Source organism: Sturnus vulgaris, unplaced genomic scaffold (genome assembly GCF_052056855.1).
Source record: "Sturnus vulgaris isolate bStuVul1 unplaced genomic scaffold, bStuVul1.hap1 Scaffold_194, whole genome shotgun sequence".
NCBI lineage: Eukaryota > Metazoa > Chordata > Aves > Passeriformes > Sturnidae > Sturnus > Sturnus vulgaris.
In genome coordinates, this window is record NW_028276164.1 from 5514961 (window position 1) to 5535370 (window position 20410).

At 49.3% G+C, this 20410-nt stretch overlaps 1 protein-coding gene across 1 annotated transcript in view; it reads right to left on the reverse strand.

Annotated features, from left to right (window-relative positions):
- Positions 1-296: 296 nt before the first annotated feature.
- The window catches only part of LOC148218210 (uncharacterized), a 224844-nt gene continuing 204730 nt past the window's right edge, over positions 297-20410 (reverse strand). The window contains exons 10-11 of the mRNA XM_088157923.1: positions 18071-18092; positions 297-710 (exon numbers count right to left, since the gene is read on the reverse strand). Of these exons, the coding sequence (XP_088014049.1) occupies positions 297-710; positions 18071-18092 (436 nt within the window). The remainder of the gene's footprint in view (positions 711-18070; positions 18093-20410) is intronic.

Sequence of the window (20410 nt, forward strand, 5' to 3'; positions counted from 1 at the left end):
AGAACAGGCCCGGGAGTTCAGAGAAGGAACAGGAGAGATCCCGCCCCGAGCACCGGCACGGGAACAACAGAGCCAGCCTGGGCACAGCGAGGGAATTTATTACCAACCAAATCACAGCGGCACAAGGAGAAGGGAAAGAAATCTCTCCAAACCCTTCCCCCGACCCAACACGGATCACCAGGGCTCCGCCCAACGGGGGTCACTGGGGATCATCCAACACCGATCCTCCCATGGGGGATGGAGCTGGAGCAGAGCACGAAGCTCTTCCCACACTCGGGGCACTCACAGGGCTTCCCTTAGTGGTGCCTACGTTGATGTTGGGTCAAGTGAGAGCTCTGTGAGAAGCTCTTCCCACACTCAGGACACTCGTAGGGCCTCTCCCCAGTGTGGATGCGCCGGTGGACAGTGAGGGTGGAGTTGCGGTTGAATCTCTTCCCGCAGTCGGGGCAGCGGAAGGGCCTCTCCTCTGTGTGAATCCGCTCATGTAGGAGGAGATTGGAGCTTCTCTGAAACCTCTTCCCGCACTTGGGACACTCATAGGGCCTCTCTCCATTGTGGACGCGCAGGTGCATTCTCAAGCCAGAGCTATGCCCAAAGCTCTTCCCACATTCCAAGCAGGTGTAGGGCCGTTGCCCAGTGTGGATCACCTTGTGCCGCATCAGGCTGGAGCGCTGGCGGAAGCTCTTCCCGCATTCCCCACATTCATAGGGCTTTTCCCCAGTGTGGACCAGCACATGCTGCATCAGATTAAAGATCGTCATGAATCCCTTCTCACATTCCCCACATTTGTAGGGCCGTTCCCCAGTGTGGATCCTCTGGTGCCGGATCAGCTCGGAGCTCCAGCTGAAACCCTTCCCACATTCCAAGCACTTGTGGGGCTTCTCTCCTCCAGGAGACTTCTCCACCAGCTCTGAGCTCCGCCTGCATCTCCAGCCTCCTTCCTGGCTCGAGGAGGGTCTTTGCTCCTCACAGCTCACTAGGCTGGGTTTGCAGCCCCTCGTCCCACGGGATCTCCGGGGCTTTTCTTCCTCCTCCATCTGTTCACACCTTGGGAACGAAAAATTCTGGTTTGGGGAAAAAAACAAGAGGGGAGTGCCTTGAGTTGCAAGTCCCTCCTTGCCCAAGTGGAAACCAGGAAATTATTGGGCATATGATGCCTGCAAGAACCTACAAAATACCAAGATTCAGCCTAAAAATCCTCCAAAACATCATGACACAGATAAAAAACTCCGCATAACAGCAAGATTTACCCAAAACCTCCTCCAAAACATAAGCATTCAGCCACTGCAAAAAAACCAAAGCACCAACATTTAACCCAGTAATGCCCAGAAACACCAAGATGCACCCCTGTGGAAATCGTGCATCCCCCTCCCCGGTCACCTGCTGCATGTGGCGAGGGCAACGCTCCTGGGGCTGGGGGCGAGGCTGCAGATACAGGGAGGGATGGAACATTGTGCTGCTCCCTGTTTCTGCTCCTCCTCCTCTGTCCCTGCTCTTCCTGATGCTCCTCTTCCTCCTACTAATCCTTCCTGGGCTGGATTTGTAGCCCCGCTTCCTGTGGGATCCCTGGGACTTTTCCTCCTCCTCCATCCACCCACGCCTTGGGAATGACAAAACCAGGTTTGGAGGAAAACACAAGAGAGCACCTTGGGCTGACGGTTCCTCCTTCCAAAGTGCAACTCAGGAAGTCATTGGGCATATTGTGTCTATAAGAACCCCCAAAACACAATGATTCAGCACAAAAATTATCCAAACATCAAGACACAGATCAAAAGCTTCTCAAAAAGCAAGTATCAGCCCAAATCCCTTACAAAATATAAAGATTCAGCCCCTGCAAAAAATAAAAGCACCAACATTTAGTCCAATAAAGCTCACAAACGCCAAGATTCACCCCTGTGAAAATCATGGATGGTCCTCTTCAGTCACCTGCTGCATGCGGGGGGACCAACGCTCCTGGGGCTGGGGCAGAGGCTGCCGATACAGGGAGGAGTGGAACATTGTGCTGCTTCCCATTTCTGCTCCTCCTCTGGTGTCCCTACTCTTCCTCACACGCCTCTTCCTCCCATTATTCATCTTTCTCCTGCACAATCCCACCTGCTCCTCCCACAGGCATCGTTTGACCATTTTCTTCTTAAACTCTGCTTCTCCTTCCCTTCTCCTGCTGCCCCCAGGCCCAGCACCCACTGCCGGCTCCCTCTTCCCCCCAAACCCACAGCATCCCAGCGCAGGGGCAGCGATGGAGCTGGGGCAGCTCGGGCTGGGGCAGCGCTGGGCTCTCGGCCGCTCCCGCCCGCACTCGCTCCCCACTGCAGCCGCTGCCGCCACCACAGCGCGGGGGGGCCCGGCCTTGGCGCTCCCCCCCTCCCACCTCCCCAAATTCCCCTGCCGGGGGGCGCTGGGGCCAGGAGACAGACGAGTGACAGATCAGGGGGGCTGGGAAGAGTCGGCAGCCAGAGAGCACTGAAAATCTCAGCAGTGACTACAGTGGGATCTTCGGGGACTAAACATGGCAGGGCACCCGTGGAGGGTAGAAAGGGAAAGCCAGGAAGGGCTCCTGGCCAAAGGGACGATGATCCCAAAATATCTCTGAAGGGTCCCTTGGGAGCATCTGGAGGGAGTTTGCACATTCTCCCAGAGGTAATCACGGACATGGACACCTAGGGAGGCAATAAGGGAAGTCCAGAAGGGATTTAGACAACAAGGGATGGATGCTGTTGGTGTGATGAGAAGTGCAGGGAATATGGTTCAGGCAAGATGCAGCAGGAGCAATCTATGTGGGAAGAAAAAGAATGATGGAAAAGAGGAGGAAGAGAAAAATACTGAGGATGGGGATGTTTTTCAGCAGGCTCTCATCCTCAAAAGTTGCCAGCTGATGCAGATCCTTTGTATCCCCGGTTGCCAGGACAGGCACACAAGGAGGTCAGGATTGCAGGGGGTTTCTCTGTGCTGGGCAGCGGCAGGAGCGGGCGCAGAGGGGCGGCACCGGGAGCACGGGCTGGGGGCCTGTGGGGAGCTGCGGGGCCGGGCCGGGGCTGTGGGGCAGCCGGGGCTCAGCGCCGGGCGCTGCCTGAGCCCAGCACCCCCCGGCAATTGCAGGCCCGGCAGTGGCCCCCGGCCCCCAGGAGGCTGCGGGACGCCCCGGCCGCTGCCCGGCCCCGTGGAGCTGCCGGCCCTGCCCGCCGGGGGGGCCGCGTTTGGACACTGCGGCAGGACAGGCACCGGCTCTGGGATACGGGCTGGCCACGGCAGCCACAGCACAAGGAGCAGCAGCACAAAGGAACAGCTGGGAAATGGGCATTGGTCGTGGAAAGATCGAGATCAGCTTTTAAGCATTTTCCTTGGGTCACTGCAGAAAGGAATGATTTAGCAGAAAGCTCAGCAGCTGTCAGAGGATGAGCACCCCCAGGCACTGAGGGGGCTGCAGGAGGGGCAGAAGAAGCCCCTGGAGCACTTGGTCACAAAGGCAGAGCAGGGGAATGCAAGAAGGGATGAGGAAAAGGCCAAGGGGAAGGCAAAGGCCATGGCAGAGTTTCTACAGCCCCTGAGGGATGAACCCCAGGGCCCAAGGGGGCCCCAGCACCCAGGGGCTCTCACATCCTTACACCATCTTCAACCAGGTGCCCTCCTCACACTGACACCATTCAGTCCTTGATGGCAAAGATGCTTTCTGGGGATGCCCACTTACACAGGATGGTAAACTGGATTTTGCCTTTAAGTGGGAACAAGAGGTAGAAGGGAAAATGGAAAAGACATGGACGGTCCTTCTGCAGGGATGCACGGAAGCACCAGCCTTATTGGGGCAAGCCTTGCAGAAAATATCACACGAATTTACCCCACCCCCAGGGATTGGGTTAATGCAGGATGTGGATGACTTGCTGCAATCAGGAGGACAAGAAGTGGTAGAAGAAGCCTCTGTGAAATGGCTGAATGTTCAGGCTAAAAAACATCTTTGAGTATTTGAAAAGAAAGAGCAAATGCTGGAGAAAATAGTTAGACATATTTTGTCTGAAGGTTTGTGGTTTATTGACCCAGAGAGGGTCTGGAGAATCTCAGAAGTAATCCAGGACTGAAAAGGAGGTGCAAGAATTGTGAGCATTAACAGGAAACTGCAGGACCTGAATTGAGAGTTCTCTGTTCTACCCATAACATTGTATCACTTTCTGAACCCCAATAGCCTCAATGAGGTGGTATGGACAGAAGAAAAGCAACAAATAAAATGAAAATGAAATGTAACAAAATGATTGGTGCCACAGCGATGGCTCTTCCATACTCAGAAAAAAAATTGAATCCTAGGTGTGTTATAAGTATATATTATATTATTGAGTTTTTGCAAATATTACAATGGATGCTATATGTTGGAAAACTTTTCTGTATGAACACAGTTTATTTTAGCTCTGCGATTAACAGAACTTAGAAATAGTAGTGGAAAATATATTTTTTTGAAGTACAACATTTTGTTGTAAAAAGCTTTTGTTCATGTAAATAACTCAGAGAATGGTAAAAAAGATAATCAGGAAATTCTTCACATTCTTGGAATTATGGGACACCAGAACTCCAGGGAAGGCAAAAATAGTGATTTACAGGTTGGGGAGAATGATTGTGAATAATGCATGAAGGTCTATGAATATGCAACATGTTGCTGCATTTAGGAAGTGTTTTCTGAGTCAGTGTGTGCCCTTGGCTGAAGGCCAAGCATCCGGCCATTATAACCTTTGGCCAGAGCCAGGGCAGATATTCAATTATCTCCCTTGGAATTGATCTTTGCAATTCCTTACCCTGGGAATTCTCCACCTAGTGCGGGCTGGAGATAAGGGATGTGTATTTCAAGCAGTCTGTGGCCAGAATCCTGTCTCTTGTGAAATCTCTGCCACAGGAAGCTGGGCTGGCACAGAGCCTGCCTTGGCACTTTGCTGTTCACAGCATCCACCCAGGACTCTGCCTCTCAATTACACTCACACACTGGGCTGCCTGCGATTCCACTGTTGGAAAGTATACCAAATTTAAAATGTTTTACATTCCATTTTACTAGTCAGGCTCGGTTTGCCTTTCTCTCAGGAAAGAAATTTTAAAACGCTTTTTTTAAGGGATGTTGCACCACTCAACAGAGATGAGTTTAACATCTCAACAGACTGGGAATAGCCCAAAAGATACCAACAAAGATAACAACATTCAACAAAACATCAAGGAAACATCAGCAAACATCAAGGAACACCCACCCCAGACACTGCCCCGGCATAGATGGAGACACCTGGTCTGGAAAAGACTGAGAAAGAAATCCAGGAATGTGGATCTAATTAACATCAGAAGAGGAGAAATTCGTCTGCAATAGGAAACCAAACACTAAGAACTACACAACTTTGAAGCAATGAACACTAAACCAATGGATTTCTCCGGGTTCGGACAGTGAAAAGTTTAGGAAAAATCTAGTAAAATTCACATCTCATGGAATGTTTTCTCCGCACACTCGGGCTATGTGTGGATGAAATTATTTCTGTTGCACATCCTGACCACGATCAAGTAATGCCTTGACACTCTAGCATTAAGATATTGTTGGAGAGTTTTTGTTTTTCCTGCAGTTTCAGTGACAAGATTACACCATTAGAAAATTTTTTCATAGTAATCCTACTTTTATATTCTGAGTTGGGTTTCGACCAGGGGTGTGAGAATCAATTTTTACTCCTAGGAGAAGAAGTAGAAAAATCTAGATTGCATTGGAATTTCTTTGTGTGTATTTGTGGGTGGCTCTTAATGATGGCAGAATTTCAGAAAGGGTTTTTCGATGCTCACCTTTTGTTGCATTTTGCAAAACTAGAAGAGTATTAATGGTGAGGCTTTAACACATAAACAGTTAGTATAAAATTGTTTAAAAAAAGATAAAAAGAAAAAAAAACCGGTTGTGGGGGTGCACTTGTGGATAACCTAATGGCTGCTCTGGAATAGAAGCATTGGATCCAGGCACAGCCAAGAGAGGACCTTTAGAAATGCAAATTAACACTGATAGGGCAATGTGTGCACAATGAACCAGGATGATCTTCATGCCTGGGGGAGGAATTTCGGTGATTCCCTCTGTCCCTCACCCCCAGCTCTGCCTGCTTGCACAGATGGAATTTGCACAACTAAAGGCAGAGTCCATAGTGAGGATATCTGACTGCAACAGAAATTGGTTAAGCTGCAAAGGGAAACAACAAACGGAGAATGTTGGGAAAGCTTTACGAAAAAAAGCGGGGGGGAATCATCCCTCTCCCTGCTCCAACCTGTGCTGTCACTGTCCAGGTTATATAGGGTGTATTGGGGCACTGGGGTGTTTTTGGTGCCACGAGTTCAGGGAAATGAGATGGAAATCCAAGTATGTGGTGATTTAATTAGAGAAAAGTGGTCAATTGATGCAGCCCTGGATGGAGGGAGCACCCAAAAACGCAGAAAAGATGAACAGACACCAGAGCCAATCCTACAACACCATGGACCAGCCCCTGGGATCCCTAACGAATTCATATCAGGACACAGAAAATCCATCCATAATTTGATTGGCAGAATTAGGATAAAAAGCTTCCTCGAAATAATAACCAACCAGACAGCTCCACCTCCTGACCTTTCTGACGTCCAATTCACTGAAATAAGGAAGGAGACATTTCCCATGGGATAGGATCAGATTATCTATAAACAGAAAGAGGCGGAGTTTGTGGAAAATAACTCAAACTGCTGTTCGCAAATAGATGAAACTGAAAAGTGATGAAACAGATAAAAAAGGAAATAAGAAAATAGCTCGTATTCCAGAGAAAGGATGGGAATGGGACACGTTTTTCGGGGTTCCCTGCAGATCATGGCTTAAATGAATGCTGGTCTTCCTCTGACGTGCTCAACTTTTTACCATGCACGACACCTTGTTCCAAAGAGGATGCAGGAAAAGACATTGAGTCAATGGAAATTAAAAGTTAGTAAAGGCAATTCTTGAGAAAATAAGAAAAGGAGGGATTGAAAGCAGTAAGATTAATATCGTAGTAGGAGTGCATATTAACGATGACATGCAGTAGGTGGATCGGGAACTCTGAACCTTCCAAGTACCTCAGCCAGTAGGGACAGAGATGGGGGCGGGAAAATGAGGATAAAAAGGAGGCTGCGGTTTAGAGACCGCATGGCAAATGCCGCATGGCGTCTCTCTTTGTTCACCAATAAAGTCACTTCTGCAGGACTCCTCCGTCTCCTGCGGGCACACAAACTTCTGGACACGGGAATTTTCCCGCACAGCCCCGGGCACAGGGCAGACACCTCTGTCCCACCCACAGCAACCGGGACGAGCCAGCGCTGCTCCGGCACCGGCTCCTGCCGAGTCCCCAGCGGGAAGGAGACCGCGGGCAGCCGCTCCCGCAGCGCCCTCAGCCCAGCGCCAACACGGGCCGGCACCGGCACAACCAACCCGCCAGAGCCCCCTGCCGCCCCCTCGGCCCGCAGCGAGCCCCGAGCCCCCGCACAACCGAGCGCGGCTCCCACCTGCGCTGGGGCCGCCTCCGAGCTCCGCCGCCGCCTCCCCGGGCTCCGGCCGCTGCCGCCGCTGCCGGGCCCGCACAGACGCTGCCACAATGGCGCCTTTGCTGCTCTGCCCAATCAGCGCGCGACAACCAGGAGTGACATTGCCACAATCAGCCAATGGCAGCGAGGGCCGGGCTCTGCACACGGCCCAGCCTCGGCCCGCGCTCTCAGGGCCCCCCGGGCTGTGGGAAGGCAAAGGCGGAGATGAGGAACAGCCCTGGAACGGGCCCGGGCCCGAGCCGCCATTGGCCTGGAAACACAAACAAAGTTCCCGCAGCTCCCGGCACGCCTTTCCCAGCCCCGTGTTTTCGATGGCTCCGGCTCAGCGGGAAGCCCTGGAGCCTCACTTCTCCTACCTCCTTATTAGGAGCATCAGTGCATGGCTTTGATTTCCCCCAAAATGGGAAAACTGCCCCAAACCCCAGGGGATGAGTGGACGGGAGAGATTTCTGGCAGAAAACTCTAAAAACTCAGAGGACAATAATGAGAATTAAATGGAGACCCTTCAATCCAGCTTTCCACACGCCTCCCTCCTTCCAGCTGCACCTCCTACCCCAGCAGTGCAGGGTGGGACAAACGACTTCACTGTGTAAAACTTTATGAGGTTTATTAAGTCTTAGTATTAAAACTCAACAACTGACTGAGAAAGGTGAAAAATCAGCACTGGGAGCACTGGACTAAACCCCCACGTGCTCCCCTACAGAGTGGATGTTCTGCCTTTCATGCCCCTGGGCCCTTCCAACGTCTTGTCGCTGTGACAATTGATAAAAGATTCGTGTTAATCACAAAAGCATTGGGCTTTGCATAAACCAGAATGCTAAGCTCTGAAGTGAAGCATGGACACTAGATAAAAGAAATTATATGATTAAATAATTCTGTTTTAAATCACCTTGTTATATTATGTTGTACTATGTTACATTACATTATGTTATATTATGTTATGTTTTTCAAATAAGTTGTATCTGCTGCCAGCTTGCGAAATCGAACTTCCCAAAATGATCTTCCTGCCTTTGTCTAATCAATGCTGCCTATCTCAAGAACCAGACTTCCAGAACTTCTCTGGTGGTTATCTACAAGGACCAGATGGCTATCTGTGACTGATTATCACCCAAAGGCTTTGTAATTTGTGTAAGGATGTTTATTCGACCACCACTGCTTACCTACCAAAATTATGTCAGCAAAAAAAAAACCCAAAAATTATTGATTACAATGAGAACCCACAGTATAAGAAGAGGCTGCAAACCAAGGTTGGGTGGAGCGTGGAGTGGGCGGTGACCCCTCACGTTCCCCAGCGCGCTGCTTGCTCTTTCTATATCAACTAAAGCAATCTAAATTTTGCTGAATATCGAGACTTTTGTCTCTCATTTATAACAATTTGCTGCCGAAACCCGGGACGTCCTTGGAGCCCTGAGAGGCGCTGCGATTTCGGGGAGGCGCCCCACTGCTGTGGCCCCGGTTCGTCAGTGATTCTCGGGACCCATCGACGTCCCGCACCATAGAGACTGAGCAAGGAAAATCTCCCCGGGAGACCGCGGCAAAATCACCTGTAATTCTCGTGCACGAAGAGCCAGACAGGAGCATCGGACTGTGAGTATCTGTGTGGTTTGGTGGGGATGACTGTGTGCTTGCCTGAATGAGACGTGGCCTTTGCTGCAAAGCGAGAGTGGAGTCCTTCTATCCGCGTTTCCAGCATCCCGCGAGGGACCTGGCCGGTGACCGGACGAAGCGAGTGAGCACAAAGGGAGAGACTGCTTTTCTTGTCCTAGCCCAGGTAGAGGCTGGGTCATTCCCACCCTAGTCCAGGTAGAGGCAGGACCCGGAAAGGGGGTGGGGGGGGGGGAAGGGGAAGGGGGAGGAAAAGAAAAGCAGATTGCAACACACCAGTCACGGAGGGAGAAGGGAAAAGCTGCTTTTCCCATCCCAGCCCAGGTAGAGGCGGGTTCCAGTCCATCCTGACCCGAGGAGAGGCAGGGGTTCAAGCAGAACACATCGGGGAGTACAAACACCTCAAGACAGTCCCTTGAGGTAAAAATGGGACAAAGAGGGAGTAAAATTCTGAGTCCCAGGGACCCACGAAGAGGTTCGAGTTCATTTGGTCCACAAGGAGACTGGGAAAATAAAGACAAGACAAGTAGGTTGCCAGAAATAGCACCAGGCAGCCCTTTGGGAGAAATATTAAAATGTTGGGACACAGGGGCGATATACAGAGGAAAAAGTAAAGAAAAATTGATTCAGTCTTGCATGGTGGAATGGACCAAAGAAATGATCCATAAAGATAACCTATACTGGCCCATGTTCCGATCATTTGAGGGTTGGATTTGTCGAGCATTAAACACATATGTGGCTCATAAAGAACCATTTAACAGAGAGGAATGTGAGTATGCTGCCCTGTGGGCAAAACAGTCCGAGCCATCCTTGATATATACTCTAAAAGAAAAAGAGGATGAAAATAAAAAAAAGGTTACCTGGGAACCCCTCGATAATCTCCCACCTCCGTATAATACAGAAAATACAGGAGACCCCCCCCACGCACCCACTTCTCCTCCTGGTACTCCCATAGCTCTAAGAACTCGCTCCAGTCAAAGGAATACCAGGAGAGATGGTATCACCAGAGAGGAGGGAGATAACGACACAAAGGCTCGCCTTTACCCCCTGAGGGAAGTGCCATTAGCAGGACAACAGGCTGGATTAATTGGATTTGTAAATGTTCCCTTGAACACAGGGGAAGTGAGGAACTTTAAAAAAGAAATGGGAAAACTCCTAGAAGATCCTATAGGGGTATCGGAGGACCAGATCAATTCCTCGGACCAAGTATGTATACTTGGATGGAATTACAATCTATATTAAGTATCCTATTCACCACGGAAGAACGGGAAATGATCAGACAGGCTGGAATGAGGGTATGGGACCGGGAGGATCAGATTGGACCTAGGGGAGACCAGAAATGGCCATTAAATAATCCTAACTGGGATAATCAAAATGATGTCCATCGCCAGAATATGATGGACTTAAGATGGATACTCGTTAAAGGTATCCGAGAATCAGTTCCTAAAGGACAAAATATTAAAAACGCCTTTAGTGAACAACAAAAAAAGGACAAATCCCCGACTGACTGGTTGGAGCGGCTGAGGAAAAATCTCCAAATGTACTCCGGGATAGACCCTGACACACAAGTGGGTCAGGCACTCCTCAAAACCCAAATTATTGCTCGATTATGGGGAGATATTAGAAAGAAATTAGAAAAGTTAGACGATTGGCAAGATCGGGGGTTACAAGAATTGCTAAGAGAAGCAGAAAGCAGTAGCTAAAATCTTTATAGCTTAAGTTCGTGAAACACAGAAAGAAACCCAGCAGAAAGGGGGATGGAAACCACGGAAAACCCCCCCGACACAAGGAAATGAAGCAGGAAAGAATTCACCAAGGCGAACCTGATTTTATTGTAACAAGAAAGGTCATATAAAGAAAAATTTAAAAAAATTGATACACGATGAAAAAAAAAAAGAAAGTTCCAGGAAGACGAATAGGGGTGTCAGGGGCTGTATGTACTGGGGACCATACCAGCTAAAGAGCCCTTGATAAAATTAAATATCGGTCCCCAGGGAGAGGAGGTGGAATTTTAGTAGATGCAGGAGCCGAAAAATCCACAATTAAACACCTACCAAAACGCTGTAAAGCGAGTAGAGAAACAGCACTCGTGGTTGGAGCAAAAGGTGAACCATTTCGGGTCCCTATTATTAAAAGTGTGCAAATTGAGACCCAGAACAAAATTGAATTAAAAGATTTGCTGTTACTACTAGAGGCAGAAAATAATTTACCGGGGAGGGATTTAATAATAGCATTGGATTTGAAAATTGAAGTATCCCAAAGGCAGCATAAAATTTTTGCTTTAACCCAAAAGGATGACGAGCAAATATGTCCTGAGGTGTGGTACACCCCTGGAGAAATAGGGAAGTTAAAAATGAAACCCATCAAAGTGAAAATCACTGATCCCGATTTACCTATCCGAGTTCGTCAATATCCAATATCACTGGAAGGGAGACGGGGCCTTAAGCCTCTCATAGAAAACCTTTTGCAACAGGGGGCTTTGGAACCATGGATGTCCCCACATAATACTCCTATTCTGCCTGTCAGAAAGACAGACGGGAATTACAGATTGGTACAGGATTTGAGAGCTATAAATCAGCGAACTGTTACCAAATTTCCTGTAGTAGCAAACCCTTACACACTCTTAAAGGATTTGTCCCCTGACTACACTTGGTATAGTGTAATAGATCTAAAAGATGCCTTCTGGGCATGCCCGTTAGAGGAAAGTAGCAGAGATTGCTTTGCCTTTGAATGGGAATATCCTGATAAGGGCAGGAAACAACAACTGCGTTGGACAGAATTGCCTCAGGGCTTTACAGAATCCCCTAATCTCTTTGGACAAGCCCTAAAATAATTAATGCAGTCTTTTGAGTCATCAAAAAGGATGTAATTGTAGCCCGTTCATTAAAAAAAAAAAAAAGGGTGCCCATACTGTACTGAGTTGTGGTGGTGTCATTCCTATGGTGGGTATCCCCCATTCACATTATGTGTTCAATGTAGAAGAAATGAATGTAAGGAAACTATTAAGGTACTTAATACCCTATCAGCACAAGGAGAAATTAAAATTGATGATCATAACTGGTGGAAGTTATTTGAGAATGGAACGAGATAAAAAAAGCAAGCCAGAGCAGAGGTGTTGACAAAAGAGTGTCAGAAGGGTTGTGTATACCGAGCTGTTACTGCTGTACCTCGTACTGGAATGTTAAAGCTAAAAGCTGGGACAAAATTAAGAAACACTACCAAAAGAGAAAGACAAAGTGGGAGAGCCCAGGACATATTCCCTGCTGCCGAGAAGATGAAACAAACCTCGGCTACTGGCAGCAACCCCGTAGGCCTTGAGGGAGGCGGAGGGATGAAAATGGTCATGGGAGTCATCCTATTGCTAATGATGATAAAAGGAAATAATGCTGATGCTTGTTCCAAGTGTCACCAGACAATTGGGTACGGGGATGCACGGTATCCACCCTTGCCTTCCACACACACATCAATTCGGCCTGCTGTAATAAACACATTATGCACTATTATGGAAAGAAGTGGCCACCAATTTGGGAAAAGGAGGGTGGGCTCCATCGGCATACCAAAGTTGCCCAGTAGGAGAGACACAGCTCTGCTTCACAAAAGAAGGTATGTGGGGATATTCAGATCAGGGAGGAGTGCAAGATCACTACAAGCAGGAATTGATTAAAAAAAAAAAAAAAAACTAAAATGTTCAAGGGAAAAGGACAAACCGTGGGGGAAGTTTTAACTTGTATGAGAGAATAAAACAACAACTCAGTGAACGGGAATTACCGACCTCGGGAAAAAATTTATTTGTAGAATTAATGAAAGAAATTACTACTGAACTTAACTCATTGTTGGATCTGTAGAGGAATGCAGATGACTGAACAATGGCCATGCAGGGCGGGGGAGGATTAGGGCCAGAGCAGTTGTTACAGTGAAATCAAACAGAAATATCGAGGGGGAGTGTGTGGGAAGTTTAATAATTCTGAATGCTGCTTAGAAATTGATGATAATGGTCAAGTAATTACTAAAATTGCAGAAGAAATAAAACGATTAACCCATGTACCTGTACAAAACTGAAACTCTATGCTTAATGATAATTGGTGGAATAAACTGTTGGGGGGGAGCTTGGTGGAAGAAATTAGGGTTTATGTTAACATGTGCATTATTAGGGCTACTGTTCATCCCTTGTCTTGTTCCATGCTTCATTCGACTAATCCAGTCGGTGGTTCAAGGAATGCAAGTTGCTACAATACCAATAGACCCTGAGAAGGCAACAAAATTAATGGCAGTACATGAATTAAATCTAGTACAAGAGGTACTGACAAAATTTGAAACCAGAACACAAATCAATGGGATAAAAAAAGAGAAGTGGGGAAATTGTGACAATTGACAAAAGATTCGTGTTAATCACAAAAGCATTGGGGTTTGCATAAACCAGAATACAAAGCTCTGAAATGAAGCATGGACACTAGATAAAGGAAATTATATGATTAAATAATTCAGTTTAAAATCACATTGTTATGTTATATTATGTTGTATTACCCAACATTATAATATATTATGTTATGTTTTTCAAATAAGTTGTATCGACTACCAGCTTGCAAAATCAGACTTCCCAAAAAGCCCTTCCTGCCTTTGTCTAATCAATACTGCCTATCTCAAGGACCAGACTCCCAGAACTTCTCTGGTGCTTATCTAGAAGGACCGGATGGCTATCTGTGACTGATTATCACCCAAAGGCTTTGTGAATTTGTGTACAACGAGAACCCACAGTATAAGAAGAGGCTGCAAACCAAGGTTCAGTGGAGCGTGGAGTGGGCGGTGACGCCTCACGTTCCCCAGCGCTGCTTGCTCTTTCTATATCAAATAAAGCAATCTAAATTTTGCTGAATATCGAGACTTTTGTCTCTCATTTATAACAGGGTTCACCTTTTCCTCCTCCATGTGTAACGTCGTCTAGAGCACAGAGGTCCCAGGAGCTGCTTCCTCCTGAGCCAGTGGCACTCCTGGCACTGGGCAGCGCAGGGCCCTGTGCCCCGTATATACCCCTGCAGGGCGGGGCTGTGCCATGTCACCAGGACAACAGAATGGCCAACAGCACCCAGGAACCCGATAGAACGGCCCTGTGTCACAAAGGGCCCAGCCCAGCAGCCCTTCAGCAGCCCAAGCCCCTGGAAGTGGCATGGAGCAGGTGCCCAGCAGGTGCTGGCTTTGCAGGCTGGGCTGTGCGGGGCCAGAGGAATTGGCCGGATGGACGCAGGCAGGGAGTTGTGGTCAGCGGCTCCATGGGCGGCTGCAGGCCGGGGATGAGGGGTGTCCCTCAGGGAGGGCTCTGCCTCGGCCCCGGGGGGGCCCAATGCGAGGGCGAGGGGCTGGGGGGGCCATGGGGGCGTTCGATCAATGGGGAGGGCCCGGGGAGTGCTGAGAAGGGGGTGGGGAGTGGGGGGGAGGGAGGGGTCCCATGGATTTGGGGAGAGTCTTGATGAGCGTGGGGGGAGTCCCATGGATTTTGGGGTCCTGGTGACGGGGGGGAGCGGTGAGTGGGGGGGTCCCATGGATGGGGGAGGGGCGGCGAGTGAGGGGGGGGTCCTGGCGCGCTGGGGTGGTCCCAAGTATCCCGGGGGGTCCCAGCGCTTTGGGGCGTTCGGTGAAGGGGGGGCAGTGAATAGGGGGAGCCCCGGTAAATTGGGGGGGTCCCTGGTGATAACCGGAGGAGGAGAGGGGGGAACGGAGCGAGCCCCAAGGGACGCCCCCTGGTGCTGGGGACACCCCGGTGCCCCCCCAGCGCACGCCCCCCCCCATTCCCGCTCCTGTTCCCGGGGGAAGTCAAAGGGGAGGGGCGGAATCCCCGGGATGGGCAGGGGGGGGCACAAAGGGGGGTCCGGGCCCTGTGCACCGGAGGGTGGTCGGTACACGAGGGGGGGGTCCAGTTCCGGTGCCCGAGGGGGCGTCCCGGTGCCCGGTGATTCGTGAGGGGGTGTCCGGTGATTCCTGGCGAGGTCTCCGCTGGTCCTGGTGCATGACGGGGGGGTCCCGGTGACTCATGGAGGGGTCTCCGGTGATCTCGGTGCCCGAGGCTGGCGATGTTTGAGGGGGGTCCGGCGGTCCCGGTGCACGATGAGGGGGTGTCACTGCTCGATGGTGGGGGGAGTCCCGGTGCACGGTGACGGTGCTGATTGATGGGGGAGGTCCTCTGGTGGTGCCGGTGCCCGGTGATTGATGGAGGGGTCTCCGGCGATTCCTCGGGAAAGGGGGGGCGGTCCGGTGATGCCGGTGCACGAGGAGGGGAGAGAGGAAACTCGAGGGTCCTGAGGGGGTCCCGGTGCACGAGGACGGTTAAATTCGGGGGTCCTGGTGCTCGGAGGGGGGGTCGGTTCCTGGTGTGTGACAGAGAGAGAGACTCCGGTGACACAGGGGACCCTGGCACGGGGCTGGTGACACTCAGGGGCTCCGGGTGGCACAGAGACTCTCCCCAAATTCTCTGGCACGAGGTCCTGGTGGCACGAGGGGCTCTCGGTGATACGAGGAGCTGGTGGCACTCCAGGGGCTCCTGATGGCACAAGGAGCTGGGGGCACTTGAGGGGCCCTTGGTGACACAGGGCTCTCGGTGTCACTCGCAGGGCTCTCGGTGACACTAGGATCCCCCAGATTCCTCTGGGTGACACAAAGAGCTCCCCAAACTGGTCTGGGTGACACAAGGAGACGGTGGCACAAGAGGAGCCCTTTGCACGAGGATCCGTCGCACGAGGACCCCCAAAATTCCTCGAGCGAACCCCCCCGAAATCCTCGCGCGGGACCCCCCACTCAGCGCGAGCCCGACCCCCCCCCCCCCTCCTGCTCCTCACCCCGGGGGTCTCCGGGTGATCCCGGCCCAGGTCCTCCCCTTTCCCCCTTTCCCCCCAGGACTGGGAAGGTCGGAGGGACTGAAGGGGGGGTGCAGGTGTGGGGTTTTTTCGGGGGGGTCCCGGCGGCCCCCGGAGCCGGGTCAGTGCTCAGCAGCGGGGCCGCGCCGCTCGCACCCGTTGGCCGAGATCGAAGGCGGCCCGGGGACCCCGCTGGGCCCCCAAATCACACCCGGGTCTGCTGCTTTAGTCCTGTGCTCCCAGCGCTGATTTTTCTCCTAATTCAGTCTTTTGTTGTATTTTTTTTTGCTAAGGTTTAATAAACCTATATAATTTTATAAAGTGAGCGTCGTTTCTCCCACCCTGCACTGCCGAGGTAGGAGGTACAGCTGGAAGGAGGGAGGCGTGTGGAAAGCTGGATTGAAGGGTCTCCATTTACTTCTCATGCTCTGAGTTTTTGGAGTTTTCTGCCAGAAATCTCTCCCCTCTCCCACTCATCCATAGGGTTTTGGGGCAGTTTTCCCTTTTTGTGCGGGAAATCAAAGCCATGCACTGATGCTCCTAATTAGGAGGTAGGAGAAGTGAGACTCCTGGGCTTCCCGCTGAGCCGGAGGCAGCGAACACGCGGGGCTGGGAAAGGCGTGCCGGGAGCTGCGGAGAACTTTGTTTGTGTTTCCAGGCCAATGGCGGCTCGGGCTCGGGCCCGGGCCCGTTCCAGGGCTGTTCCTCATCTCCGCCTTTGCCCTCCCACAGCCCGGGGGGCCCTGAGAGCGCGGGCCGAGGCTGGGCCGTGTGCAGAGCCCGGCCCTCGCTGCCATTGGCTGATTGTGGCAATGTCACTCCTGGTTGTCGCGCGCTGATTGGGCAGAGCAGCAAAGGCGCCATTGTGGCAGCGTCTGTGCGGGCCCGGCAGCGGCGGCAGCGGCCGGAGCCCGGGGAGGCGGCGGCGGCGGCGGAGCTCGGAGGCGGCCCCAGCGCAGGTGGGAGCCGCGCTCGGTTGTGCGGGGGCTCGGGGCTCGCTGCGGGCCGAGGGGGCGGCAGGGGGCTCTGGCGGGTTGGTTGTGCCGGTGCCGGCCCGTGTTGGCGCTGGGCTGAGGGCGCTGCGGGAGCGGCTGCCCGCGGTCTCCTTCCCGCTGGGGCCTCGGCAGGAGCCGGTGCCGGAGCAGCGCTGGCTCGTCCCGGTTGCTGTGGGTGGCACAGAGGTGTCTGCCCTGTGCCCGGGACTGTACGGGAAAATTCCCGTGGACAGAGGTTTGTGTGCCCGCAGGAGACAGAGGAGTCCTGTAAAAGTGACTTTATTGGTGTTATGAATGATGTTCTATTTTTCTCAATTTATCAAGCAACAAGATTAAATTTAATAGTAAGTTTTTAATAGTAACAAAATGAATACAATCAAAGTATTGGAGATGACAATTAAAGTATTGGAGATGAAACAATCAAAGTGCATATATTTAAGAATATACAAAATTTGGCAGTAAGTAATTTAGTATAATTGAGGTTCGTATAAAGCATAAGCAAAACCGACCGGGGAGGGGCCCCCCTCCGACCGGGGATACGGGGAGTGGCTCCCATTCCTCACGTACCAAAGCATCCAGGCTAACAATCCCACTTATATACTGTAGGCTACAGAAGTTTCTGGAAAGCTCCTCCTAGTTTCTATTCCTAAGATCTATGTAACTATACTGCACGGTGCATGCTCTACTAATGGGTTGGGGGGTCTCTTATCCTTTTGAGGGTCTTATTTCCGGTGAAGGCCCATCATCATCATCAGTGACCGAGGTGTGACCTGCAGGTAGCGCAGGCGCCCTGTGTGACTGAGCAGATGTTTTCCATAACATGACTTTAATTAAGTCCCATGCTTGTGATCATTCCATTTTTGACAGCTTCAAGGTTGAAGCTGTATTTCTAGATGCCGCTTATCAGACCTTCGTCCTTCGACTATTCTTATCTGACTTTCTTCTAACCTCCTTCTTCGACTCCCAACCTCTGTAAGATTGTAAGATGTCTTTTATCCTGTCTCACCCATCTCCCCCTTCTCACTCTGTAACAATTGTCTTCTATTGATCTAAATACAATTTTGTTAATATAGTTACAACTTAATTAGCACGAATCACATTTATCACAATTCCCCCATTTCTCTTTTTGATTATATTGATTCGTGCTCTAAAAAGTTGCTACTTCGTATTGTCTGTGTTCCTTTATACTAGCTTTTAATTTTTTTAACATTTTTCATGTGGCATCTAGCTCTTCACACTTCTTCTCAAATTTGGTTAACATTTCTCATGCCAGGGTATTCTCTTTGCATTCAATCACTATTTTCTCGATTTTTTTTCTTCGAGTGCAAGTGGATTGCGCTTTCAGTACCATCAAGGAGTTTATTTTTCCTTTTGTTGTTAATTCTGGATCTATAGGTATGGCTGTAAGTTGCATTCCTTGAATTACTGAGTGTATTAGTCTGATTAGACATGGTATCATGCAAGGCAGAAACAATAGACCTAAAACAGAACACAATAGCATGAATCCTAATTTTTTCCACCACACACCCCCAAAAAGATTATCCCACCAGTCAGCTTTCAGGATAGAATTCCATTTTTGAACTGGTACATGTGCCACTCTTTTAATTTTGTCAGCAAGTCTGGTGATGGCTTCCCCGTGGTCATCTATTTCCACACAACACTCAGATTCATTAAACCTCCCACAAACTCCTCCTTCTTCTGCCAACAGGTAGTCTAGGGCAATTCTGTTTTGATATACAAATGCTCGCATTTGTGAATGCTGTTTGGCCAACAACTTTAAAGCGTCTGCTGTGTGGTTTGAGACGACTTCCACTACAGCCTGGAGCCTTATCAACCGGTTTAATAGGTAAATTGGAGTTCTATATCCCCAAGACCCATCCTGAGTCCAAGTAGCAGGTTCATAGTATGCTATAATTCTTTCTGCAGGCCATTCTTCATCTTTCCATTTTTGGTTTCCTCCTGCCATCGGAAAGTCGAGATTTAATTTTCTTTTTTTTTTCTTTCTAAGGTTTCATAAAGTGGTGTTCCTAGTATATTGCTCTTAGACCTTGGTATGACAAAGAAGGAGGGTCGTATAATTCATAAGGTACAAGTTGTCTCCCATTTTCAGGGTAGTTCACTGTATGCTCGTTGCCCAAAAACCCAATATATTCCATCAGGGGCTTTCCATCTTTCTTTTGTATTTTCTGGTTGTTCCCAATAAGATTTTAAGTCTTTTATGGATTGGTAGGGGTTAGCTCCAGAACTGTTATGCCAGCACAAATTAGTTTGATTATTCCACTTGCAATTCATTTCTTTTGCTATTCCCCAATATCCAGTAGGACTCTTGGGTCGCCAGGTCTTTGTGTTATTGTCTGAATTTACTACTAAAGTAGATAGGCAAGGAGTATATCCTACCACTTCAGTGTATTTTCTCCCTTCCCGAGTTATACAAACTGTTCCAATGACTTGATGACTCAGGACCCAGCCTTCAGGCCGTTTTAGGGTCTTAGAAATTTGTGTATGATTCCATTTTAAAAATTGTTCTGGAGCCAAACCTTCACCTCTCCATGGCCATCTTTTAGCCATTCTAAGTCCTCCACAAACAAAACATTTAGATAATCCCAATTCTGTGGCAATTTCTTGCATCAGATCTACAAACAAATTTTTGTTTGAAGTTGGCAAATCCCAGTCGCTATAGTGCTGTTTTAATTGTTTATACAGCTCATTCAATTTCCTTAACTCTTTCCTTTTGATCTTTTCCTATCTTTTTTTTTGTTTCTTTTTGTTTTTCAACTTCCATTATTATATTTTTCAAAACAAAAGAAAATTTTATATCTAGGACAAAGTTGATTATTGTTAGGATAAGGAGTTCACTCATTGAATCCTAAATTTCTTCTTACTCAATAGAATTTTGGACTTTTCACACAATTTTCTAAAAAGCTGGTACAGTCATAACAGGCAGCAGTAACATGTGAATGTGCCACAAAAACTGATTCCATCTTATCCTTGACCCACAGGGATCAGGAATAGTTTGTTTCTTTACTGCTGGCTCTTGCATTGCTTGTCTTCTTGTAATTTGTTCCTGCATGGTCTGTTCTTTTTTGCTCCATGCTGTCTTATGGTTTTAGCCAGTTGCCAGGGGTATTATAGTAAGCACAATGAAAATAATTCTCAGGAATTTTAACTTTCTACCTGTCTCAAGGCTCCTTGGGTTGCAGCCAAGGGCCGAGATGTCAATCTTCTCGGTAGCAAAGTTTTTATCCTGGAATTTGTTTCTTTTTGATACCCTTGGCCTCATAAGGTTCGTATGAACTATTTTAACTTTTTTGTTGTTGTTGTTGTTTCAAAGATGGCACAAAGTATTCGTAGTTCTGCAGCACTGCCTTATCTTTCTTCTTAGATTGATCAGCTATTTTTCCTAATCCACTAAAGCTCTGGAGATATGCCAACTACAAG